Source organism: Aotus nancymaae, unplaced genomic scaffold (assembly GCF_030222135.1).
Source record: "Aotus nancymaae isolate 86718 unplaced genomic scaffold, 86718_ANA_hifiasm-v0.15.2.pri h1tg000067l, whole genome shotgun sequence".
NCBI lineage: Eukaryota > Metazoa > Chordata > Mammalia > Primates > Aotidae > Aotus > Aotus nancymaae.
In genome coordinates this window covers 27,173,664-27,200,600 of record NW_026988482.1, presented here as the reverse complement: position 1 = coordinate 27,200,600, position 26,937 = coordinate 27,173,664, and the positions used below count along the sequence as shown (strand labels likewise).

The 26,937-nt window shown below is 41.9% G+C and overlaps 1 protein-coding gene and 1 non-coding gene across 51 annotated transcripts in view; both read left to right on the top strand.

Moving 5' to 3' along the window:
• The window catches only part of PBRM1 (polybromo 1), a 153,860-nt gene that overhangs the window by 123,941 nt on the left and 2,982 nt on the right, over positions 1-26,937 (top strand). For 19 of the 50 annotated variants that reach the window (XM_064367168.1, XM_064367166.1, XM_021671623.2 and 16 more), the window contains 7 exons: positions 10,195-10,378; positions 11,246-11,456; positions 12,451-12,652; positions 15,980-16,144; positions 19,505-19,660; positions 24,184-24,254; positions 24,364-24,580. In XM_064367168.1, coding sequence (XP_064223238.1) covers positions 10,195-10,378; positions 11,246-11,456; positions 12,451-12,652; positions 15,980-16,144; positions 19,505-19,660; positions 24,184-24,254; positions 24,364-24,580 — 1,206 coding nt within the window. Of the gene's footprint in view, positions 1-2,390; positions 4,402-10,194; positions 10,379-11,245; positions 11,457-12,450; positions 12,653-15,979; positions 16,145-19,504; positions 19,661-24,183; positions 24,255-24,363; positions 24,581-26,937 lie in introns of those variants that run through there. The other 31 variants (XM_064367185.1, XM_021671627.2, XM_064367175.1 and 28 more) reach the window with 4 other exon arrangements.
• LOC135270906 (U6 spliceosomal RNA) lies at positions 22,747-22,850 on the top strand. The gene has a single exon (XR_010339059.1). It is a non-coding gene; the product is annotated as a U6 spliceosomal RNA (small nuclear RNA).

Genomic DNA, 26,937 nt, shown 5'->3' with positions numbered 1-26,937 from the left:
GAGGTCGAGGCAGGCAGATCACCTGAGATCAGGAGTTTGAGGCCAGCCTATTCAATGTAGTGAAACCCCATCTCTACTAAAAATACAAAAATTAGCCAGGCGTGGTGGCATGCACCTGTAATCTCAGCTACTAGGGAGGCTGAGGCAGGAGAATCATTTGAACCCGAGAGGCAGAGGTTGTAGTGAGCCAAGATCAAGCCACTGCACTCCAGCCTGGGTGACAGAGCAAAAAGAAAGAAAAAAAGAAAATATGTTACATTTTACAGTTTATATACCAGTTTTATATCTAGGATCTCATTAAATTCTCAACATGACCCTGTAAGAAAGAATGGCCAGGCCCGTGGTGGCTCACGCCTGTAATCCCGGAACTTTGAGAGGCTGAGGTGGGTGAATCACAAGGTCAGGAGTTCAGGACCAACCTGGTCAACATAGTGAAACCCCATCTTTACTAAAAATACAAAAAATTAGCCAGGCGTGGTGGCCGGCGCCTGTAATCCCAGCTACTTGGGAGACTGAGGCAAGAGAATCGCTTGAACCTGGGAGGTGAAGGTTGCAGTGAGCAGAGATCATGCCACTGCACTCCAGCCAGGGTGACAGTGCAAGTCTCCGTCTCAAAAAAAAAAAAGAAAGAAAGATTATGATATTCTCAGAAAGGTGAAGTTACTACTCAAGGAGTGGGCCAGAATGAAAACCTAGGTTTTCCTACTACTTCTTTAGCTGGTCTACAGCTAGCTGGGACACTTGTGATGATCAAAGGAGGTGCCAGCAATATTAGGTAGGACAACAGGCATACAGTGAAATATAAGGTAAAGCCTAAAAGAAAATGCATCTAGTAATCACAAAGTAGGATTTCAGCCTAGCTCGTGGAATTCACTGTCCCCAAGCCCCCAAGGAAAAACAGTTTGTTACATAAGCTTTAGAGAATTTATAATTTAATCGTATTAACTTTACACACTATTAAATGTAAATCATATTTTTGTACTTCTTTGTCTCTGAAATAGAAATTTTGAAGATAATTAGATGAGGTATCCCTTTTTCATCTTCTGTTACATATACAGGAGACAATCCTGTTTTTCCAGTGGTTATGTTCTTTCATCAGTTTTGTTGAAGAATTGTTTTCATTAACTTAAACAGTAATCAATCTGGGCACAGTGGCTCATGCCTGTATTTCCAGCACTCTGGGAGGCTGAGGCAGGTGGATCACTTGAGATCAGGAGTTCAAGACCAGCCTGGCCAACATGGTGAAATGCCATCTTTACTAAACATACAAAAAAAATTACCCAGATGTAGTGGCACATACCTGTAGTCCCAGCTGCTCAAGAGGCTGAGGGAGGAGAATCACTTGAACCTGCAAGGCAGAGGTTGTAGTAAGCCGAGATCACTCCACCACACTCCAGCCTGAGTAACAGAGTGAGACTCTGTCTCAAAAAACAAAAACAAAAAATAACTTGGCTGGGCGAGGTGGCTCACGCTTGTAATCCTAGCATTTTGGGAGGCCAAGGTGGGTAGATCACGAGGTCGAGAGATCAAGACCATCCTGGCCAATGTGGTGAAACCCCTTCTCTACTAAAAATACAAAACTTAGCTGGGCATGGTGACATGTGCCTGTAATCCCAGCTACTCGGGAGGCTGAGGCAGGAGAATCGCTTGAATCCAGGAGGCAGAGGTTGCAGTGAGCTGAGACCATGCCACTGCACTCCAGCCTGGCGACAGAGCAAGACCCTGTCTCAAAAAAAAAAAGGAACTTAAACAGTAATCAGATGGCCACATCTGGCAGACAGTACCTCTACCTGTAACCCCTTAGGTGATAAAATTTGTAGGAACTTGGGCTCTTGAAACATACCAAGTACTAATTTATTTGCAGGTTCTGTTTCTGTCACAGTAGATTTTTATAACGTTTCATTAATTAAAAAACTGTCAAGGCAAGGAAAATATCTAAAGATTTGAAAGGAAAAACAAAAGAGTTTTTTCGAAAAACATTAGGTATGTAGAAAATCCAAGAGATATTCAGATAAACTATTAAAATTAGTAAATGAAAATACAAAGTTGTTTCCTTTTTTTTTTGAGATAGGATCTCACTTTGTTATCCAGGCTGGCATGCAGTGGTGTGATCATAACTTACTGCAGCCTGCAACTCCTAGGCTCAAGCAGTCCTCCCATTTCAGCCTTCTAGGTAGCTGGGACTACAAGCATGTACCACCACTCCCAGCTAATTTTTTTAAAATTTATTTTTTGTGGAGATGAGGTCTCACTGCTTCCCAGGCTGGTCTCAAACTCTTGGCCTCAAGCATCCTCCCTGCTCAGCATCCCCCAAAGTGCTGGGATGATAGGCATGAGCCACCTCACCTGGCCCCAATATTTATATTTCTGTATCTGTATCCTATCAATAGGCAATTGGAAAATCATTACCAGCCAGGCACGGTGTCTCACGCCTGTAATCCCAGCATTTTGGGAGCCCGAGGCGAGGCAGATCACAAGTCAAGAAATCAAGACCATCCTGGATAACATGGTGAAACCTTGTCTCTAATAGAAATACAAAAATTAGCTGGGCGTGATGGCACGCACGTGTAGTCCCAGCTACTTGGGAAGCTGAGGCAAGAGAATCTCTTGAACCCGGGAGGTGGAGATTGCACTGAGCCAGGATCACGCCACTGCACTCCAACCTGGTGACAGAGTGAGACTCTGTCTAAAAAAAAAGAAAAACAAAAACAAAAAATTATTACCATTTGCATTCAATACCTAGGAATAAATCTTTAAAAGATAGCCAATGTGGTGGCTCACACCTGTAGTCTCAGCACTTTGAGAGCCCAAGGCGGGAGAGTCACCCGAGACCAGGAGTTGAAGACCAGCCTGGACACCAGAAGGAGACTCTTTCTACCAAAAAAATAAAATCAAAGAAACAAAAAAGATGCGTAAAGCACCTGCACACGCATGGACGCGCACGCGCACACACACACACACGTCTCAAAGAAAATTTTTGAGAAAGACAAAGTTATCCATCACGTTTATAGCTGGAAAACTCAGTATTATAAAGAAATCAATCAGTTCTCCCCAAATTGATCTATAGGTTCACTGCAGGTCTTGATAGGTCTTGATAATTTTTTTTGTACTTTATTAAATGAAGTTTTCTAAACTTTCATCTTTTCCCTGTCTTTTGGGGGCTTGGTAGGAGCCTCAACTCAGGACACAGAGACACCACCTCCATTCCAAAGCCACCAGTCACTTTTATTCTCTGGCTGTGACCAGAATTATTTTTTCCTAATGTCTATTTTTCTTTCTATAAAATATGAAAAATATTAATTGCCCCTTTTCTGAATTAAAAGACCTTTGAATTGTGCAAGTAAAGTTTTGTGTAAATTCAAAGCAGTGATAGTAATTGTAGCTATTTTAAGTTTCGGAAATGTTTCTGGCCTGTTTTTCATGTACGTGTTTAATAAGTGTTAGCTATAAATATTCATGTTAAGGTCAAGAGCAAAATAGGGATGTCCTGACTGGGCACGGTGGCTCGTGCCTATAATCTCAGCACTTGGGAGGCCGAGGCGAAGCAGATCACAAGTCAAGAGATCAGGAATTCGAAACCAGCCTGGTCAACATGGTGAAACTCCGTCTGTACTAAAAATCAAAAAATTAGCTGGGCTTGGTGGTGGGTGCCTGTAATCCCAGCTACTGGGTAGGCTGAAGCAGGAAAATCACTTGAACTTGGGAGGTGGAGGTTCCAGTGAGCCAAGATTGAGCCACTGCCCTCCAGCCTGGCAACAGAGTGAGACTCTGTCTCAAAAAAAAAAATAAAAAAATAGGGATGTTCTTATCACACTTATTTAACATTGTTCTAGAGGCACTAGCCAGTGCAGTTAGAAGAAACAGAAATCTAAAATAAGAAAAGTAAGGAGGTGAAAATTCAAGAGCATCAACTAAGAAATCATGGCAAACAGTAAGAGAAGTAAGGTAATTGAATATAAAATAAATAATATATCTATTATATTAAAAGATTCAGTACTAATAAGATAAAATACCTTGGTTAAACTTAACAAGATATATGCCACATCTGTATGAAAAATGTTTTAAAATGTTATATAAGTAATGTTTGAACACATTGTAAAGCATATCATATTCTTAGATAGGTTTCAGCATCATAAAGATGTCCATCCTCCCTAAATTAGTCTTTAATATCCCATTAGATATACCAGTGGGAATTTGCTTGCGAAGAAGTTTATACTAACTGAACTCATTTAAAAAATCATATGGAAGGGCCAGGCGCGGTGGTTCACACCTGTAATCCTAGCACTTTGGGAGGCCAAGGCGAGTGGATCACGAGGTCAAGAGATCGAGACCATCCTGGTCAACATCGTGAAAACCCGTCTCTACTAAAAATACAAAAAATTAGCTGGGCATGGTGGCGCATGCCTGTAGTCCCAGCTACTCAGGAGGCTGAGGCAGGAGAATTGCCTGAACCCAGGAGGCGGAGGTTGCGGTGAGCTGAGATCGCACCATTGCACTCCAGCCTGGGTAACAAGAGTGAAACTCCGTGTCAAAAAAAAAAAATCATATGGAAAAAGAAACTTAGGACTAGGCACAGTGGCTCATGCCTGTTATCATTCCCAGCACTTTGTGAGGCCGAGTCTGATGGATCACTTGAACCCAGGAGTTTGAGACCAGCTGGAGCAAGATGGCAAAACCCCGTTTCTACAAAAAGTACAAAAATTAGCTGAGTGGCACTCGCCTATAGTCCCAGCTACTCAGGACAGGGAGCTGAGGTATGAGGATCGCTTGAGTCCAGGAGATTGAGGCTGCAGTGAGCCATCATCTTACCACTGCACTCCAGGCTGGGCAATAAAGTAAGACCCTTTCTCAAAAAATGAAAAAGAAACTCAGGAAAATTCTAAAAAGTATAGTGTAAGGGGATCTATCCTTACCAGATATTAAGACATTATCACACTACAATAATTAAAACTATTTATATGATATATGAGCAAATAGGTTATTTAAACAAAATAGAAAGTTTAGCAAATGTATAACAGTGGCATATCAGATAAGTGGTGAAAGTTGTATTTTTCTCTAAATGGTTTTGGAAGCTCAGCCATTTGGAAAAATAAAATTGTGGCCATATTCCACATCTTAACTTCAGGATAGATTCACAGATAAATCATAAATTTAAATAAAGTTAAACAACAAAGATACCAAAAGAAACCATGGGAAAGAAATTCTGTTAATCTCTGACATAAAAGCCAGAACTCATACAATGAAATACTGATAAATTCAACTGTATAAAAATGGAAAATATCTGTGTGACCAAAACTGGCAAAAACAAAAATGAAAATTATGAAAATTTGAGAAAATATTTGCAGTGTTTATTATAGACAGAGAACTGATTTTTCTTATATATGAAGAGCTCCTATAAAGCAATTAGATAAAGATCAACATCCAGCAGGAAAATGGGCAAAAAAGATAAGAGAGCAGAAATTACTAGGGCCCAGTGTGATGACTCATGCCTGTAATGCCAGCACTTTGGGAGGCCAAGGTGGGCAGATCACTTGAGGTCGGGAGTTCAAGACCAGCCTGGCCAACATGGTAAAACCCTGTCTCTACTAAAAATAAAAAAAATTGGCCAGGCCAGGTGCCTCATGCCTGTAATCCCAGCACTTTGGGAGGCTGAGGCGGGTGGATCACAAGGTCAGGATTTCAAGACCAGCCTGGCCAATGTGGTGAAACCCTGTCTCTACTAAAGATACAAAAAAATTAGGTTTGGTGGTGCCTGCCTGTAATCCCAGCTACTCGGGAGGCTGGAGGTAGGAGAATTGCTTGAACCCGGGAGGCAGAGGTTGCAGTGAGCCGAGACCGTACCATTGTGCTCCAGCCTGGGCAACAGAGCAAGACTTCATTTCAAAAAAAAAAAAAAATTTAGCCGAGTGTGGTGGTAGGCGCCTGTAGTTCCAGCTACTCCAGAGACTGAAGCAGGAGAATCACTTGAACCCAGGAGGCAGTGGTTGCAGTGAGCCAGAATTGCACCACTGCACTCCAGCCTGAGTGACAGAGCAAGACTCCATTTAAAAAAAAGAAACTACCAATGATTCTTAAACAAATGAAAATATAGCTAACCTCAGCCATTAGAGAAATGCTAAACTACCCAGGTGATTTTTCTCTTTTGAGATTACCTGTAAAATTGTCAAAGATCTGGAAGACATTTCTCACTAGTTGACAAGAGCATGAGGAAATGGTATTTGCCTACTTTGTGGTAGTCTGCGAGTTAGGACACCCTTTATGGAAAGTAATTTTATAATACCTATAAAAATTTAGCTGGGCACGGTGGCTCATGCTGGTAATCCCAGCACTTCAGGAGGTGGGTGAATCACCTGAGGTCAGGAGTTCGAGACCAGCCTGACCAACATGGAGAAATACTGTCTCTACTAAATATACAAAATTAGTATATTTAGTGGTGGTACATGCCTGTAATCCCAGCTACTAGGGAGGCTGAGGCAGGAGAATCGCTTGATCCCAGGAGGCGGAGGTTGTGGTGAGCCAAGATCATGCCACTGCACTCCATCCTGGACAACAAGAGTGAAACTGTGTCTTAACAAATTTTAAAATGTTCATAATCCTTTGACCCAGTTTTTTTTTTTTTTTTTTTTGAGATGGAGTTTTGCTCTTGTTGCCCAGGTTGCAGCAGTGCAATGGCACAATCCACCCGCCTCGGGTGATCCACCTGCCTCAGCCTCCTAAAGTGCTAGGATTATAGGCATGAGCCACCACGACCGGCCCTGACCCAGCTTTTATACTTCCAGAAATTTATACTTCAGATGTATTCACCTATAGGCAAATTGATAAGTTATTTATTTTAGCATTGTTTAGCATCAGTAGAAGAACAAAAATTGGGAAACAACCTAGCTATTCATCTATAGGGAACTAGTTGAATAATAAAAGCCATGATCTCCAAGACATGTTATTTTGTGACAAAATTCAGATACAAAACAGTTTTAAGTGATATGCTGCCATTTATGGAAGTTTATTGTTTTATATATATGACATAAAATTCATCATCTTAACCTTTTTTTTTTTCCTGAGATGGAGTCTTTCTCTGTCACCCAGGCTGGAGTCAGTGGCACAATCTCAGCTCACTGCAACCTCTGCTTCCTGGGTTCAAGCGATTCTCCTGCCTCAGCCTTCTGAGTAGCTGGAATTACAGGGGCATGCCTGGCTAATTTTTGTATTTTTAGTAGAGACAGAGTTTTTTCATGTCAGCCAGGCTGGTCTCAAACTCCTGACCTCAGGTGATCCGCCTGCCTCGGCCTCCCAAAGTGCTAGGATTATAGGCATGAGCCACCACACCCAACTTTAACCATTTTAAAGTGTACAGTTCAGTGGCTTTAAGTCCTTTAACAATATCGTACAGCCATCACCACTGCGTTTCTAGAACTTTTTCATCATCCCAAATAGAAACTTTGTATCCATTAAACAACTCTTTATTTTCCCCTTCCGCCTGGCCCTAGTAATCTCTGTTCTACTTTCTGTTCATAAATTTTACCTTTTCTAGATATTGCATATAAGTGGAATCATGTAATATTTGTCCCATCTGGCTAATTTTACTTAGCATAATGTTTTCAGGGTTCATCCATGTTGTACCATATATCAGAATTTTATTCCTAAGGCTGTATGTTCATTATATGTATACTACATCTGTTAATGGAGTTGTAAGTTGTTTTCACATTTTAGCTATTGTGAATAAAACTGCTCTTGGCCAGGTGCGGTGGCTCAAGCCTGTAATCCCAGCACTTTGGGAGGCTGAGGCGGGTGGATCACGAGGTCAAGAGATTGAGACCATCCTGGTCAACATGGTGAAACCCCGTCTCTACTAACACAAAAAATTAGCTGGGCATGGTGGCGCGTGCCTGTAATCCCAGCTACTCAGGAGGCTGAGGCAGGAGAATTTCCTGAACCCAGGAGGCGGAGGTTGCCGTGAGCCGAGATTGCGCCATTGCACTCCAGCCTGGGTAACGAGCGAAACTCCGTCTCAAAAAAAAAAAAAATGCTCTTATCAGTGTTGTGTAAGTATCTATTTGATCCTCTGGTTTCTTTTGGATATATACTTAGAAGTAGAATTGCTAGGTCGTATGGTAACTCTTGTTTAATTTTTGGAGAAACTGCCTATTTTCCACAGCAACTGCGCCATTTTACAATCCCATCAACGAGATACAAGGGTTCCATTTTCTTCACATCCTTGCCAACACTTGTTATTTTCCATTTTGTATTTTTTATTTTTTTTTAATATAGCCATCCTAATGGGGTGTGAAGTAGTATTTTATTGAGGTTTTGACTGGCATTTCCCTAATGATGAGTGATGTTAATTACTCATCATAATAATGATGAGCATTATTCATGTACCTATTGGACATTTGTATGCTTTAGAGAAATATCACTTTAGATCTTTTGCACATTTTTTAATTGGGTTATATATTTGTCCTATTGTTGAGTTGTAGGAATATGTATTCTGGATAGTAGACTCTTACTAGATATATGATTTGCAAATATTTTCTTGTATGGCTTATCTTTTCACTTTCTTGATAGTATCCTTCGGAGCACAATGAGTATTGCTCTTTTGTCCAGGCTGGAGTGCAGTGGGGCGCTCTTGGCTCACTGCAACCTCCACCTCCCAGGTTCAAGCGATTCTCCTGCCTCAGCCTCCCGAGTCACTGGGATTACAGGGGAGTGCCATCACACCACCTAATTGTTTTTGTATTTTTGTTAGAGATGGGGTTTTTACCATGTTGGCTAGGCTAGTCTTGAACTCCTGACCTCAAGTGATCCACCCACCTCAGCCTCCCAGAGTGCCGAGATTATAGGCATGAGTCACTGCATCCAATGCAGCCTATTTCCTTTGGTTGCTTGTGCTTTTTTGGCAGGGAGGGGTTGGGGAGGGGGTGCAGAGTCTTGCTCTTGTCATCCAGGCTGGAGTGCAATGGCTCATTCTTGGCACACTGCAACCTCTGCCTCCTGGGTTCAAGCAGTTCTCCTGCCTCAGCCTCCTGAGTAGCTGGGATTACAGGTGCCCACCACCATGCCTGGCTAATTTTGGTAGTTTTAGTAGAGACAGGGTTTCACCATATTGGCCAGGCTGTACAAACTCCTGACCTCATGTGATCCTCCTGCCTCGGCCTCTCAAAGTGCTGGGATTACAGACTAGAGCTATCACTCCCAGCCCATTTTGAATTAATATTTATATATGATAGTAGGTAGGAGTTCAACTGCATTCATGTGCAGAAATGGAAATCTAGTTGTCCTGGTACCGTACTATCTTTTGAAAATAGTATTCTTTCCCCCATTGAATTGTCTTGGAACCCTTATCAAAAACCAATTGCCCATAAAAGCCCTATTATATGGGTTTATTTCTACACTTTCAGTTCTATTCCATTTACATATATATTCTATCCTTATGCCAATACGTATCCTTTTATATCTTTTTTTTTTTTTTTTTTTTTTTTTTTGAGACAGGGTCTCACTCTGTCACCCAGGCTGCAGTGCAGTGGTGCAATCACAGCTCACTGTAGCCTCAACTTCCCAGATTCAGATGATTCCCACTTCAGCCTCCTGAGCAGCTGGGGCTATAGGCATGTACCACATGCCTCGCTAATTTTTTGTGTTTTTTGTGGAAGTTGGGGGGGTCTCACTATGTTTCCCAGGCTGGTCTCAAACTCCTGAGCTCAAGAGATCTGCCCACCTCAGCTTCTCAAAGTGCTGGGATTACAGGCGTGAGCCACCACAACTAGCCCCTTTTATTTCTTCTTAATTTTTAATTATATGAATGTATTCATCCAAAAATAATAAAATGTTGGCTGGATGCAGTGGCTCACACCTGTAATCCCAGCACTTTGGGAGGCCGGGGCAGACAGATAACCTGAGGTCAAGAGTTCGAGACCAGCCTGACCAACATGGAGAAAACCCCATCTCTACTAAAAATACAAAATTAGCTGGGTGTGGTGGCACATGCCTATAATCGAGCTGCTCGGGAGACTGAGGCAAGAGAATTGCTTGAACCCAAGGAGGCTGTGGTGAGCAGATCACACCATTGCACTCCAATCTGGGCAACAAGAGCGAAACCCATCTCAAAAAAATAATAAATAATAATAATAAAAAAATGTTAAAACAATTATTAACTATGACTATAGTTTACTCCTTTAATTTCTTTGTAATTTTCTCTTTCAGGAAAGTGTGCTGTATTGTCATTCAAGGACTTCCTTTCCTGCAGGCCAACTGAAATACCAGAAAATGACATTCTGCTTTGTGAGAGCCGCTACAATGAGAGTGACAAGCAGATGAAGAAATTCAAAGGATTGAAGAGATTTTCACTCTCTGCTAAAGTGGTAGATGATGAAATTTACTACTTCAGGTAAAGCTTGAAAAACTAAGGAAAAAGGAGCACTTCCATTAACTTGTATCAACGTAGTGTAGTCCAGTGTTTTTAATTTTTCATTAGATCTTAAACTAGAATAGTAAATATTTCAAATAGAAAATATTTATTAATTCAGTTAAAGATTAAAGGAAAAGCTTCATAATCTACTGGGTCCTGGTAGCTACTCTAGCAGTGCCCTTGGCTTAGACTCCAGTAACTGTGGGATGAGGTAGAAACGCTTGGTTCTGGTTCATATCTTGTCTGTTAGGAGATTTCTCAGTTCCACAGACTATGAAAACTTTTTTTTTTTTTTTTTGAGACAGAGTCTCGCTCGTCACCCAGGCTGGAGTGCAGTGGCGTAATCTCAGCTCACTGCAACCTCCGCTTCCCGGGTTCAAGCGACTCTCCTGCCTCAGCCTCCCGAGTAGCTGGAATTACAGGCATGTGCCACCACACCCAGCTAATTTTTGTATTTTTAGTAGAGATGGGGTTTTACTATGTTGGTAAGGCTGGTCTCAAACTCGTGACCTTGTGATCCGCCCGCCTTGGCTTCCCAAAGTGCTAGGATTACAAGTGTGAGCCACTGCACCCGGCCAAAAACTCTTTTTGCTGTATATAGGCAACTAGATCCCAACCTTGAACACAATGCTTTTATAGGTATTCAGCAGAATTATTTAAAAACAAGCATCTCTTAAGTAGAAGTAATTTCATAAATATACATTCAAACTCTTTCCATGCTGCCTTTAGAGTGTACATTGCAGATTGCCAGAAGTCACTTCTAGTCGTTAAGGTGGAACACTGCTTTGTGACTCATTCTCGGGGAGCATTAGCTGATTTTAGGTTTTTTTATGTCACTTTTTTCAGAAAACCAATTGTTCCTCAGAAGGAGCCATCACCTTTGTTGGAAAAGAAGATCCAATTGCTAGAAGCTAAATTTGCCGAGTTAGAAGGTGGAGATGATGATATTGAAGAGATGGGAGAAGAAGATAGTGAGGTCATTGAACCTCCTTCTCTACCTCAGCTTCAGACCCCCCTGGCCAGTGAGCTGGACCTCATGCCCTACACACCCCCACAGGTGAAGGTGACAAGTTCCTGTTACTTGTCTTATTCCCACCTTTGGTTTGCAGCAGACTCAAAACCAAAGTAAAGAGACATCCAGCCCCCCAATATGTGAGCTCTAACTTAGAATTCTACAGGAAGGAATAGATTTTAATTTGTCAATGCTATGATTTATTCATTTATTTTTAATTGACAACAATTATATCATGTTACTGTGCCATTAATAATTTATCTATCATATTAATGCCATTAATAATTTAGAATTAATATCTCTTAAAAATTTTATAATGGCAGGCTTAGTTAGAAGACTCTTCCTTGTGCTGAATAAAAGCAATAAGGAGCAACATCACTCTGTTTGTCTTTATCTTTTATTACCCATGTCTTTTTAATCTCTTCTTCTGTAGGACCTCATCTTTTGGTTGAGGTGATCTCTGTTGGTATTTTTTTCTCATTCAGAATTTTTTAAAGAATTGGCCAGGCACGGCAGCTCACATCTGTAATCCCAGCACTTTGGGAGGCCAAGGCAGGATGATCACTTGAGCTCAGGAGTTCAAGACCAGCCTGGGCAACATAGTGAGATCTCATCTCTACTAAAAATTTTAAAAATTAGCCAGGCACGGTGGTGCACACCTGTAGACCCAGCTACTCAGCAGGCTGAAGCAGGAGAATCGCTTGAGCCTGGGAGATCAAGGTGCAGTGAGCTATGATTGCACCACTGTACTCTAGCCTGGTGACAGAGCAAGACCCTGTGTCAAAAAAAAAGAATTTTCTCAAGACTTAATTGTGAGGTCACCATTACAGATTGCAGCCATGGAATTCAGTGAAACATTTATTTCTTACATGGTAATAGGCAAAGAAAGGGTGTGTTTTGACCAAGAAAATAGCCAGCTATAAACCAAATGTGCCTATAAAGCAGTAACTATTGAATCACATGTTCCTGGCTTCTAAAATTTTGAGCAGTTAACAAAATGTAATGTTCTGATGCACCATAAGAGCTTTCTGTCTTACAGTCTACCCCAAAGTCTGCCAAAGGCAGTGCAAAGAAGGAAGGCTCCAAACGGAAAATCAACATGAGTGGCTACATCCTGTTTAGCAGTGAGATGAGGGCTGTGATTAAGGCCCAACACCCAGACTACTCTTTCGGGGAGCTCAGCCGCCTGGTGGGGACAGAATGGAGAAACCTTGAGACAGCCAAGAAAGCGGAATATGAAGGTAAATAGAGCCTGAGCACAACTGTCTTTCTAAAAGCAAGGGGATGTTTTCAGGAATGCACGTGCATAGACAGGTTTTTCTCTCTTGTTCTTACCACTTGCACATGAACTTTATGTTGGGGACTGTTCCAAATGGCACCCAACCAGTAATTTAGATGCCAGCCTTGTCCTGACTGAGCAGAGCACTGCCCCTGACTTGGCCTCTGATCCTGGTGGTGTATTTTCCCCTGCAGATTTCTCCAAAATATTTTTTTTTTCAAGATCTCATGGTTTTATAATCTCCAAAATATTTTACTATTAAAAATTGCATGCTTTTTTTCTTTCATTGAGCCCTGTAAGCACACATATTGAGCCAGGGAATGATTGTACAATGATGTTAAATATAATTTTAATTAAAATTCATCTGAAAAGGGCCTCTTAAAATCAGTAATCTTCTGTTACAGCTCTTGGTAAGCCATGTATTTAAACTCCAAGCTGAGTCTTTGCTAAAGTGCTTGGTTTTCTGGGTCAGTCTTGGCCTATACTGTATCTGTATTTATAGCTACTTTTAAGGTATTTGGGTCTTTTTGATAAAGCTCAACTGCCTTTATTTTCCTTTTATTCTAATTAAATCACTTTGGGCAATGAGCTTTCACGCAAGAATTTGGTGGTTCTTAGCCATTTAGGGACAAATACTTGAGATTTTTTTGTTTTTTGTTGTTGGGTTTTTGTGTTTGTTTTAATATCAGACATGGATTTAGTAAAGAAATTAGTAGTAAACATTAGATTAGGCAGGACTGTTACCCTTTAAGCTGTATTTTTTCCATCTGGAATTTTATATATTAGTTCATTTTGCCACTTTAGAGCTATTCTCTCTACAATGGTCAACCACTACTCTTCTTAGGTGGGTACAGTTCTGTTATTTTATGGCGAACATAAATTAATTATTTAGGGTGCCCCCCTTATTAAAATTTATGAAGTCTCCAAAAAAACTTAAAAAAAAAAAGTTTTACTCCTTTCATTTATTATAATTGATTGATTATTATGAAATTATCTGACAGGCTTCCCCAAGGATCTTCTGCATAGAATTCTAATCCTGCAAGATGTTTAGTCAAAAAACATTTTGTGGCAAAACCAGTTTGAGAAGCATTCCAAACTCTCTCTTGGAAACTTATGGTGCCTATTCCCACATTAAAGACTTTAAGACCAACAGTAAATAACCTGTTTTTTATTATCTGGCATTTTCTGAAATTTGACCAGGTATTTATGTAGTACCTATGAATATCCTGAAGAACTAATATTTTGAAGAATATTCTTTCAAAAACCCTAGTCAGTTCCATAAGAACCTAGAACTTTGTGGAGCTTTGATATTTCTGACCTTAGTGAAAGTTAAGACCTACTGTACCCACTCAGCTGGAGGAGCATTGGAAGTTAAGCTCACATGGATGTTGCTGAGTCAGCAGCAGCAAGGCAAATGAAGCCAGTGCTGGGTGGCTGGTTATTTAGAGTGTGGGCAGGAGAGAGATACCTGAAGATACTGTGAAGGTAAAAACACTGGATCAGGAAGAGAGGGAGAGGTGATGGCGTCTGGAACATTCTTCCAAATTCAAAGGGGAGTCTGAAAATGAGTGAGAACCTAATGAGGTGAAGTTATATGATTCAGCAGCATCTACCTTAAACATAAAATCTGAACTTTTCATGTTCTTTCCCATTGAATTCAAAACCCGAAGTTTGGAGTTTGAGTAGCCAGACCAGTACTCAATCCGCAGGCCTTATTTTTTTTTTCTATTTAATTTTTTTTTTTTTTTTTTTTTTTGCTTTCCCACTTCATTGTGTCATTTGTGTAATGAAAATACTAGAATTTGAAGTGGGACTTTATATTGATTTTTTTTTTTTTTTTACTGCTAGCTCAAGTAAATAGTTTGTTCAAATGGCCTTTGTCTCTCTCATACTCATCATACAAAGAGTCTGTAAACTAGGACAGTCTTAGTAATGTTAAAGTTATACAGGCAACTCTGTCACAGCGAAGAGGCCTTTGATTGCTTGACTTTCATATTCTTACTTTAAAGGAGGACTGGAGCTGTAGCTTCTTGATTCTCTGTAAAGTCATATGACCTCGAGCTATTTTCCCCCTCCTCAAATCAGTGGTGTTGAGTTCCATGTTGGAGGGTTTATGTGTGGCAGTTGGAGTGTGATATCAGGAGTTAGGGCCATAGGTTGCTGGTTCTCTCTGTATCCTTGGACAAGTGACTGCCTGTCTCCCAGCCTCCATTTGCCTATGTGATGAGTAGGGGGGATTTTCTATTTATGAATGGTGAGACAAGAAACTCTATGTGGTGAGAGCTTTAGAAATACAATATTTCAGGAGTTCTTCAATAGGGGTTCAGTCCACTAGCTCCCAAAAACACTGGAAACATGATCATTGAAGCTCTGGCTCTGGAGATGCAAACAGAGTTGTTCAGGGCATGGAAGGGGGAAGGTAGCAGGATGTATTCTACAGCCCAGAACTGCCACAGCAAATGCTCTTTTTGCATTTTGAATGAAATAAGAGGGATTCTAGAATTTTCACTGATTTAGAGTGGTTTATGGTCAGTATCGAACTGCTCAGCTTCAGGAAACCTAGTTCTTTCAGTACATTGTCCATTGCTACATACATGTATATATATGTAATTCTCTGCTTCTGTTGATTGTAGCTGGAAATATAATGCATTTTCTTCCCTTGGGGTTTATTAAACATGACTTCTTTGCTTCATTAGAATATAGAAATTAGTTGTTACCCTAAAACCTTCTGGAGGAGGCAGTCAGCTACTTTTCCCTTACAGAGTTAATTTTCTTCAGCTGCTAAACCCCATGACACTCATGATGAGTCCTCAGATCTTAGTAAAATTGGGTACAAAGAATCAGGAAATACATATAGTAAGTAACAATTATACCAAAAAATATAATGGGCCATGGAATTGCTTCATGTTGAAATTATAAATAATCTGTAATGCTATTAATACTAGAATAATGGTAGCGCTTCTCATCTTCAGGGTGCCCTGTGAGATTAACCATGGTGGTTATGCTGGTGACGTGTTTACATAAAACCTGTGCTTTCTGAATGTGTGTTGCAGTCTTAACATTCTTGAAATCTTTGCAGACCAGTTCTCAAGATGGGATAGGAAAGCTGGACTCTAGGTTACCAAGTGAAATCGGCCCGACTCCTCCTGTGTTGAGACTAGTCATCTACTGTTCCTTCCATTGAGACAGAACTGTTGCCTGTGTTTTTACTAGTCCTGTTGAATGCAATGGATGGTATTTTGAATTCCTGGGTTAAAAACAGAATTGAAAATCTGAAATGCCTTTACAGAGCGGGCAGCTAAAGTTGCTGAGCAGCAGGAGAGAGAGCGAGCAGCACAGCAACAGCAGCCGAGTGCTTCTCCCCGAGCAGGCACCCCTGTGGGGGCTCTCATGGGGGTGGTGCCACCACCAACACCAATGGGAATGCTCAATCAGCAGTTGACACCTGTTGCAGGTAAAAACAGGAGCTAAGACCATTTTTTTCCACTTTAAAGAAATTCCTTCATTTTTTTTTTCTCCAATAAGGAGTAGGCCACAGTCTATTGCCTTTTCTCATGACAGATTCAAAGTTTGAAGTCATCCATGTTGTCCTATATTGCCTTTCCCATAGAGGCAATGCCTCCCCTCTGCCCCAGAAATGGGCCCTGGGCCCAACCCTGGGAATTGGTAGGGAGCAGCTCTTCCCCTGGCTATGGACATTGTCTGGTGATGTTCTCTACCCCAGACTGCTCTTGATAGAGCACTATAGCAGAAAATATGAAAGTAGACCCTTAATTCTGTTGTAGAGGGACTCCCAAGAGAAAACAGAAAACCAGTCTTTAGGTGGTGTTGATTTTCCCGTCTCATTCCAGTATTCAGTTTGCCTTGTTCTGCTGCAGCCATCCTTAAAAGACTGACCATTTAAAAGGATTTTTTGACAATGAATTGTAAATCCTTTCTTGGTCACCAGTGTGCATGACTGCTAAATAGAATACAAAGTCCTTATTCAATTCATTGTGCCCACTCTGTAATGCTTTTCTCTTTAATTACATTAAACTGCATTTTCTGTTAGTATCCCAGTCACATATTTAAGAAAAAAAAAAAGAAAATGATGAATGTGGTTTGCCTGTGTGTGTTGTCTCTGGTTCTGGTAGTCATAGCAAATCTGACTCTTCTTGAATTGAATATCTTTGTCTGACATGTCTCCAATGAGAAGCCTGCAGACCACTTCTCGGGCCCCTTCTTTGAGATATCTCCAAGCCTGGTGAGGTCTGTACCAGCGACTTGTGTTTCTTCTTAAGTCTGACCTTTTCACAGGGAGTCCAAGATAGTGTTGTTCAAGGCAAGCTTGTTGGGATGCTGTTTTTGCTGTTTTTGTTTTTGCTTTTTAAGGAAGAGTAGCATAGGATAACTTTTCCATTGTTGCTCCTAACTTTTGTGATGGCAAGTTCTTCAAATGCACTGTCGCTGAACTCAGCAGTTGCACTCGCCAAAGCACATCTGAATCATGGCTTTCGGTACTTTCAGTGTAACTGATGTTGATCTAACAAATCTCATAATCGCCTGCTCTATTCCATGGCCCATTTTGGTTAATGGGGTTCCAGAGGTTTTTAGAAATCAGGCCTTGAACATGGGGACTTTGAAAGTTAGAATTCCCTCATTGACATCCTGTTTTGTTCTATTTGATGTGTGACGTTGTGGCACTGTGCCCTTGACTTCAAAACCCAGGGACACATTAACAAAATGAATACAAACAGCTAAAAACATATTTTTAAAAACAGCAGCTGCAGCATTTTAGCTCCCTGTTGGGGAATAACATTATAGAACTCTATGGATGAGGAAGTTGGGCCCTCCAGAAAGCCCCTGCTCCATTATTTAGGGTGTGCTGGCTAGACTTCTGGGCCCTGGGACTGAAAAGCAAGCATGCTCTACAGTAACCACTCTTTGGTCCTCAGGGGGAATTCTGCAGCTAAGAGGATGATTTTTCATGGTCTTACAGGTTTCTTAGGGCCTGAGTCTTTACTTATTAGCCTGGTTGCTGTCTTGAGACCAGCTTTGCTTACAAGCATTGAAGCTCATTTGAACACATGTGACTGGGATAATAAATGCCAAAGTACAGTTTAATGAAGACAAGCGTCATGTCTTTCATTTCTTAATAATTTCTTCAACTACAGCCCGTGAAGGCTGCGTTCAGATGGGCTTTTGTAATTGAAAGCAAAGCCTCTTAACATCCTTAAATTTCCCACCTACTTATCCCTAAAAGCTATAACTGATGGTGTGGTTAAAAGGCAGATTGGTAGCATTGGATCTCATGTTTAAGATGATGGTGTCTGTTCAAAAGTAGTTTTTACTCTCTGAACTCTCATTTAAAAAAATAATAATAAAACTCATTCTATTTTATGTTTAGAGAGATTACTTTTCAAATTTTTGTCATTTGGTTTAAAACATGTAATTGTTAAGTTTGTCAGTCAGCTTAGGTATGAATAATGAAGCAGGGTTAATCGATCTCAGAATTTTTAGTAATTTCATAACCTTAAAAGACTAAACTTCTATAAATAAATATCTTTGAAATCTTCAGGGAAAGTCAAAGAGTAAAATTCTCAGAATCTGAAGTTTTCCACTGTTTGACAGAGTCCCTCTACAGAGAGTATTTTATAAAAATGAGGTTTGGCACCAGTCCCTCAACCCTCCCTTTGCAAGAAGCTGTGACCAAAGGTGACTGCATTTTGGGGGAGCTTTGTGTTCTTGTTCATAATGATCATTACAAATCCCAGAAAAGTCAAGTTGTTATTCTTGTTTTAAAAAAAAATGCCATGTGGTTTTAAAGGTCTTTTGATAGGTCCTTGACAGTCTGAATTTTTTTTCTTACATTCATTTCTTCTGCCAAAAATACTTGTTTGCTGAAACTCTTTTCTAGCCAGTAGAAAATACTTTGTCATGTATAGGTACACTTTGAAAATAAAGGAATAAAAGCCTCTCTGTTCACAGAAATTGTGTACCTCAAATTAGAATGCTCCCTGTTAAGGTTTATATGAGGACATTTGAGCTTGGAGACTGATGACATTTGGCATTTTCTCATATCAGCAGAGCCTGATTCTCCAGCCATTCCTCCGTAAGGTGTGTGTGTGTAGGCTCTTGAGTGACCTGGGCTTGGTTGGTTTGGGAGGGTTTAGGTTTTATCTTTATCACATTTTTAGATCTAAAGAATGAAATACCATTCACTGTGATGGTTCTTAGAAGATATTCCCCGGCTCAAGGCCAAACATAATCCATTCTTACCAGTAATAGTAAGGCTAGAAAGGAGGAGGAGTAGATGTAGAAGTCTTGAAAAATTCTTGCCCCCAAGCTGGAGAACCATGCTTTGTGATCAGGACTGTGCGCCTCATTTCCCTCCATTCCTGTTTCCCCTCATGTGTACCCATGATAGGCATATGAGTGTGGGCAGAGTGGAATGATGGGGTTTATACTATTCAGTAAGAACTGCAGTCGGCAGAACTGGTCATTCTGTTAGAACAGCTTGCAATAATTATGACTTTGGGAAGGCTGTTACTAGCACTTTTTACTATTATTTAACTGAAAACATACAGCTTATTTACCCCAGGGAAAATGACTACAAATAATAGTGTACTAAGTACTAATTTATCTCAAAGTGTTGGGTCTCATATTTGTAACTTTTTATTTTGTTCATTATTGCAACAAAATAATTGCACTAATTGCTGTTATGCAGTACTAAGGGTGCTTTATTCATTGGTAGTGCATGTGGGGGGTGGTTGTTATTACTTAGCTCATGTTGCATGTTAATGATGCATGTCTGAAATTTGTTGTGTCCTTCAAGGCATGATGGGTGGCTATCCGCCAGGCCTTCCACCTTTGCAGGGCCCAGTTGATGGCCTTGTTAGCATGGGCAGCATGCAGCCACTTCACCCTGGGGGGCCTCCACCCCACCATCTTCCGCCAGGTGTGCCTGGCCTCCCAGGCATCCCACCACCGGGTAAGAACTTCATCCTCATTCACTCATTAATCTCGTCTTCATATTCTCTTTTTCCTCTTTCAACCAGTTGTTCCAGGAGGCACCCATGGCTCATTGTGGCCAGGCCTTCCCTCCCTGAGAATCCCAAGGTTGTCAGCAGTGGGGCATGTCCTGTGCATTGAGCAGGTGGCCCAGCACTTGTGCCTTTGTGTACCTGGCTGCCTGGCAGCAGCATAGGACACATGGCAGAGGCCAGACTCAGCAAACCAAGGAACAAGAGGCATACTGTATCACCACTCAACTAATTTGGCATATCCTCAAAAAGCCAGGCAGCCTAGAAGGCTGTGCCTTCTTATCAGTGAATGAAGTTTCCCAGATTGCTGGTTCAGAGTAACATGTAAAAGCACTTTTTGCTCTTGAGTTGCATTTTTCCCTCTGGTGCAATTCTTATCTCACAGGGTATAGAGTACCTATTCCATCTCCTGCTTCTCTCAGGCAGCCTTTCTAAGGAGATTGCAGAGCTGCTAATGTAGAACTCTTCAGAAATCTTTCACTCAGTCTGTCTTAGAAACAAAAAGGAGGGAGGGAATGAATTTTCACTGAATTAGTTTTCTGTATGTGAGTTCCCTAAGAGGCATGACATATCAGGTGCAGTGGCTTATGTCTGTAATTCCAGCACTTTGAGAGAATGAGGCAGGTGAATCACTTGAGCCCAGGAGTTCAAGACCAGCCTGGACAACCTGGTGAGACACCATCTCTATAAATATTAGCCAGGGGTGGTGACATGTACCTATAGTCCCAGCTACTCAGGAGGCTGAAGTGGGAGAAGTACCTGAGCCCAGGGAGACTGAGGCTGCAGAGAGTGGTGATCTCACCATTGCACCCCAGCCTGAACCACAGAGTAAGACCCTGTCTCAAAAAAAAAAAAGCCTGACATTAAAGAACAGCCTAGTCTACCCTCCTAGCTGTAGATATTGGTTTGTCTGTCAACAGAAACTTAGAAGTTCTTTCATATAGAAATACATAAATGAGGCCAGGTGCGGTGGCTCACGCCTGTAATCCCAGCACTTTGGGAGGCCGAGGTGTGTGGATCACAAGGTCAAGAGGTCGAGACCATCCTGGTCAACATGGTGAAACCCCATCTCTACTAAAAATACAAAAAATTAGCTGGGCATGGTGGCGCGTGCCTGTAATCCCAGCTACTCAGGAGGCTGAGGCAGGAGAATTGCCTGAACCCAGGAGGCGGAGGTTGCGGTGAGCCGAGATCGCACCATTGCACTCCAGCCTGGGTAAGAAGAGCGAAACTCCGTCTCAAAAAAAAAAAAAAAAAGAGAAATACATAAATGGTGGCCAGGCGTAGTGGCTCACGCCTGTAATCCCAGCACTTTGGGAGGCCGAGGCAGGCAGATCACGAGGTCAAGAGATCGAGACCATCCTCGCCAACATGGTAAAACCCTGTCTCTACTAAAAATACAAAAAAATTAGCCAAGTGTGGTGGTGCGTGCTTGTATTCCCAGCTACTCAGGAGGCTGAGGCGGAAGAATCACTTGAACCAAGAGGCGGAGGTTGCAGTGAGCCCAGATTGCGCCACTGCATTCCAGCCTTGTGGCAGAGTGAGACTTCGTCTCAAAAAAAAAAAAAAAGAAAAAAGAAATATCTAAATGGAGTCCAGAAATAGCTACATTCATTTTCACTTTATAATGAATTAGCAAGTTGAAAATTATTTTGAAGAAAAATGAAAAGAAAATCACATGTTCCCATATTAATTGCCATCATATGCAAAAGAACTCTTAGCTATAATCTGGATGGAGGGAATGTGACCTTTGGAAGACTTGGAAAGCATTTGGTCCATTACCTAAAACATCAGCTAAGGACCCAAACCAGATGTTAAAATGTGGGTGGAAACTTGTTAAACTTGCTTATACCTGTGTTGGACCTACCAGCGATAGGGTTTTGGAGGGTACCAAATGATGCTTTGGAGGGTGCATCCAGCAGTGTGCAGGGTGAGCAAACTTCGTGGCCTGGCCTGGAGCCTCCAGCCACACTCTTTGTGAGTGTTGCTTAGAATATGGCCATAATTCCACAGAGGCATTTGCTCCAGGTGTTCCCAGAGGAGGAAATGTTTGTAGAGTTAGGTGCTTCATATGAAAACAGTGAACTGCGTGTGAATTTGCTGTTGCAGTAGGAGTCCCCATGTGGCAGGTAGACTTGGCCTCAATTCTTTGCCCTCTCACCTTGACACAGGGTATCACTGAGTCAGTAAGACCAGGCTGGAGTTGACACCTTCTAGGTGCACTTAGTCTAACCATGACTTAGAGCCATGTCTAAGGCCAGTACCCTCTAGGTTGCAGATGTCTTTTGGTGGATGTTGGGGCATAGCTGTCTTCCTTTCCCCCTTCCTGAAATTCTAAATTGAATTTGAGAGAAGCCCAACACACCTGCTTAGAATTGAAGAGACAGGGTCAGGCACGGTGACTCAACTCCTGTAATTCCAGCACTTTGGGAGGCCAAGGTGGGAGGATTGCTTGGGCCCAGGAGTTCAAGACCAGTGGGCAACATGATGAAACCCCATGTCTATTTTTATTTAATTTTAAAAAAGAAAGAATTGAGGAGACAGGGAAGACCCCCTCTTCGTGCCTACAAATGTACATTTGAGCAGGCTTAGAGGAGTGGGGGATTCAGTGAACTCTTCCGGTGACTCAGCTCACATTCTCACCCCCTGCCCCAGCATGCCTTTGTAAAGAGAGGAAGCAGAAGAGTTTCGGATTTGTTTTTGCTGCCCTGCAAATCAATGATTTAGGCATTTTAGGGAGCCACACCATGTTGTGGAGTCTAAGGTGGGTGAGCGTCCCAGGGTGCAGGGAGGTGATAGGCACAGAGGTTAATAATATATTGCTGGAGCAGCAGCTTACCCACCACAGCCTCTTCATGAAGCTCTTCATTCATGAATAATCATCAGGATCCTTCTTTGGTGATCCAGGTGCACTTAAGGGTACTTGGAATATAAAACTTCCTGCTTTTTAAACAGAAGCTTTCTTGTTATTTTCTAACAAATAAGAGGCTCTCTTATGCTTCCTGGAAGTGGCATTTAACAGTTCTGAACCTTAGTGCTCGCTTCAGTAGCATATACACTAAAACTGGAACAATTCAGAGATTAGCATGGCCCCTGCACAAAGATGACATGCAAATTCATGAAACATTTCTGAACTTAAGAATGATGAGCTGCTTCTGCCTGGACAGAATATCATGATTTTTAATCCAGAGGGACTATATACTATGAAGTTACCTCCTCTCGATCCTTCTACACAGCCAGCAGGATTTGTTTACATTTCCAAGAACAGTTCACCACAGTTGTAGGTTTATTTCTTTTTAATTAACTGGGTTCCTTGCCTATTTCTGTATTTTATCAGAATAGCAAATATGTGCCCTGAAATAAAAAAGCCTCGGACACTAAATTTAGGACATCTTGTTATTATCAGCTAGTGCCTGTGAGACAACAATTGCACATGAGCATTCACTGAGGGAAGCTTACAAAATTATCATCAGAGACATAGAACAAATATAGTAGGGCCATGAAGTCTCTCTTTCCTTTGTCATTTTGCATATAAAATCATAGCAACAAAGTTACTTCACTTCAGATCATTCCTTTTTTTTTTTTTTTTTTTTTTTTTTGAGATGGAGTCTTACTGTGTCGCCCAGGTTAGAGTGCAGTGGCAAGATCTCGGCTCACTGCAACCTCCACCTCCCAGGTTCAAGCGATTCTTCTGCCTCAGCCTCCTAAGTAGCTGGGATTAGGCGCACACCACCACGCCCAGCTAATTTTTGTATTTTTAGTAGAGACAGGGTTATACCGTGTTGGCCAGGCTGGTCTTGAACTCCTGACCTCATGATCCGCCCACCTCGGCCTCCCAAAGTGCTGGGATTACAGGTGTGAGCCACTGCACCCGGCCCTTCAGATGATTCCTTTTCAGAGTGATACTCTATGTGTTCTCTCTCTGCCAACACTAGTGACTCCAGTTAGAACTAGCTGCTGGTGGTCTGGAAGGGGATAACAAGGCTGTGCCTTCAGCCTTCACAAAGCTCATTTAACTATGCACTTCCACAGCCTCTTCCCTTGTGTCCCTACTATCCTAGCACATTGCTTACTGCTGAGCCTGATTCCAGTGTCATTCCTGCTGAAATTAAATACAGGCTTCAATTGCAGGAGAATGTGTTATCAGAAAAAAACACCTTCAATGTAGAGGAATATTCTGACAATAGCTTACCTAGAGAAATACTAGAATTTTATGCAGGGTTCAAATTATTTCTAAGCCATAATTGATATACATCTATAGATTGTTCTAGTATTATACTTTTAAGTACCTAGAAACAAAAGAACTTTATATTAACATCCTGTTGGGCTGCTTAGGATTCCTAGCCACAAAGATTCAAGGGCAGAGGTACATAGGTTTGAATTATGAATGGCATAATTTCTTATCAGACAGTAGTTTTTAAGTCATTTCAACCCAGAAACTCTAACTGTGCCATTGCATTCTGAATTATAGGTGTGATGAACCAAGGAGTGGCCCCTATGGTAGGGACTCCAGCACCAGGTGGAAGTCCATATGGACAACAGGTGAGCCTCCCAGTTTGATTTTCTAGGACTTGACAGAATTCCAGTTATCCTCCTCAGAACATGTGTGGAGTATCTTTTTGCCTCACCATGTGGCCCTGTGCTCTTTCAGGTGGGAGTTTTGGGGCCTCCTGGGCAGCAGGCACCACCTCCATATCCCGGCCCACATCCAGCCGGACCCCCCGTCATACAGCAGCCAACAACACCCATGTTTGTAGCTCCCCCACCAAAGACCCAGAGGCTTCTTCACTCAGAGGCCTACCTGAAATACATTGAAGGACTCAGTGCTGAGTCCAACAGCATTAGCAAGTGGGATCAGACACTGGCAGGTAAGGAGATTCCTTCTAAATAAGCCTTTGTGAAATATATGCTTCCTTAAAGCTGTCTCACTGCTATTAGTATATTATTTCATACAATAAACATCCCTTTTTCTTACATAGTTAAATTGTATATTTCATAGAATGATTTGGAGTTTCTTTGCATGTTGACATCACATGCAGAAAATGGTTTATTTTTTGTTTGTTTTTTAGATGAAGTCTCACTCTTGTCACCCAGGCTGGAGTGCAGTAGTGCAATCTCGAACTCACTACAACTCCCGCCTCCTGGGTTCAAGTGATTCTCCTGCCTCAGCTTCCTGAGTAGCGGGGATTACAGGCATACACCACCATGCCCGGCTAATTTTTACATTTTTAATAGAGATGGGGTTTCACCATATCAGCCAGGCTAGTCTCAAATTCTTGACCTGAAGTGATCTGCCCGCCTCCCAAAGTGCTGGGATTACAGGGGTGAGCCACTTGTGCCCAGCCTGAAAATGGTTTTTGGATTTTTTTTTTATTGTTTTTTGAGACAGTCTCACTGTATCGCCCAGGCTGGAGTGCCATGGTGCAGTCTCGGCTCACTGCAACCTCTGACCCCCGGGTTCAAGCAATTCTTTTTTTTTTTTTTAATCAAGCAGCATAAGAAAATCAAGCAATTCTTGTGCGTCAGCCTCCTGAGCAGCTGGAATTACAGGCGCTCGCCACCACACCTGACTAATTTTTGTATTTTTGGTGAAGACAGGGTTTCGCCATTTTGGCCAGGCTGGGCTTGAACTCCTGACCCCTGGTGATCCACTCACCTCAGCCTCCCAAAGTGCTTGGATTATAGGCATGAGCCACCACATCCGGCCTAAAAAAAAAATTTTTTTTTTTTTTTGGTCAAATTTCAAAGCCTAGTTTTCTCATAAACATCCCTGCCATCTTTTTAAGTATATTCTTATTTTTTTCCAGGTATTTGGACATCAGTATAGATGCATTTGGGTAAATTAAAAATTATTGGCCAGGCACAGTGGCTTCCACTTTGGGAGGCTTTAGCGGACAGATCACTTGAGCTCAGGAGTTTGAGACCAGCCTGGGCAACATGGCGAAACCCTGTCTCTACAAAAAAAATTAAAACTTCGCAGGGGCCGGGCACGGTGGCTCAAGCCTGTAATCCCAGCACTTTGGGAGGCCGAGGCGGGTGGATCACAAGGTCAAGAGATCGAGACCATCCTGGTCAACATGGTGAAACCCCGTCTCTACTAATACAAAAAATTAGCTGGGCATGGTGGCGTGTGCCTGTAATCCCAGCTACTCAGGAGGCTGAGGCAGGAGAATTGCCTGAACCCAGGAGGCGGAGGTTGCGGTGAGCCGAGATCGCGCCATTGCACTCCAGCCTGGGTAACAAGAGCGAAACTCCGCCTCAAAAAAAAAAAAAAAACAAAAACAAAAAAACTTCGCCAGATGAGGGCTGGGAGCAGTGGTTCACACCTGTAATCCCAGCACTTTGGGAGGTCGAGGCAGGCAGATCACTTGAGGTCAGGAGATCAAGACCAGCCTGGCCAACATGGTGAAATCTCATCTCTACTAAAATATAAAAATTAGCCAGGCATGGTGGCAAGTGCCTGTAATCCCAGCTACTTGGGAGTCTGAGGCATGAGAATCCCTTAAACCCAGGAGGTGGAGGTTGCAGTGAGCCAAGATTGCCCCGCTGCACTCCAGCCTGGGCAACAGAATAAGACTCTGTCTCAAAAAAATAACTATTTTACCGCAGTTTAACAAAAGGAAAAAAAATTAGAAACCTATTAGGCTTTTCATTTAGTTCAACATACTTAATGTATTTTCAGTTAAGTACTGAAGTACTTGTGTAGTTTATGGAGAGAAGTTTACAAGTTTCTACTTGTTCTTGATTTCTAAACCAACTTTGGTAATTTCATTTCTTTTCCCTTTCTTCACATGCTTACCTTTTTAGGAATTTTTGTTAACATTGAAGTAATTATTAAATATCAGGGATATCTACAAAAAAAAATTAATGATCATGCCAGGAGCGGTGGCTCACGCCTGTAATCCCAGCACTTTGGGAGGCCAAGGTGGGCAGATCACCTGAGGTCAGGAATTCGAGACCAGCCTGGCCAACATGGTGAAACCCTGTCTCTACTAAAAATACAAAAATAAGCCGGGCATGGTGGTGGGCACCTGTAATCCCAGCTATTCGGGGGAGGCTGAGGCAGGAGAATCGCTTGAACCCAGGAGGTAGAGGTTGCAGTGAGTGAGATCTTGCCACTGTACTCCAGCCTGGGCAGCAGAGTGGGACTCCATCTCATATATATATATATGAGATCAGATCTTTTAGTGCCTAGTAAAATGATATAAGAAATGTGCCTGGAAAT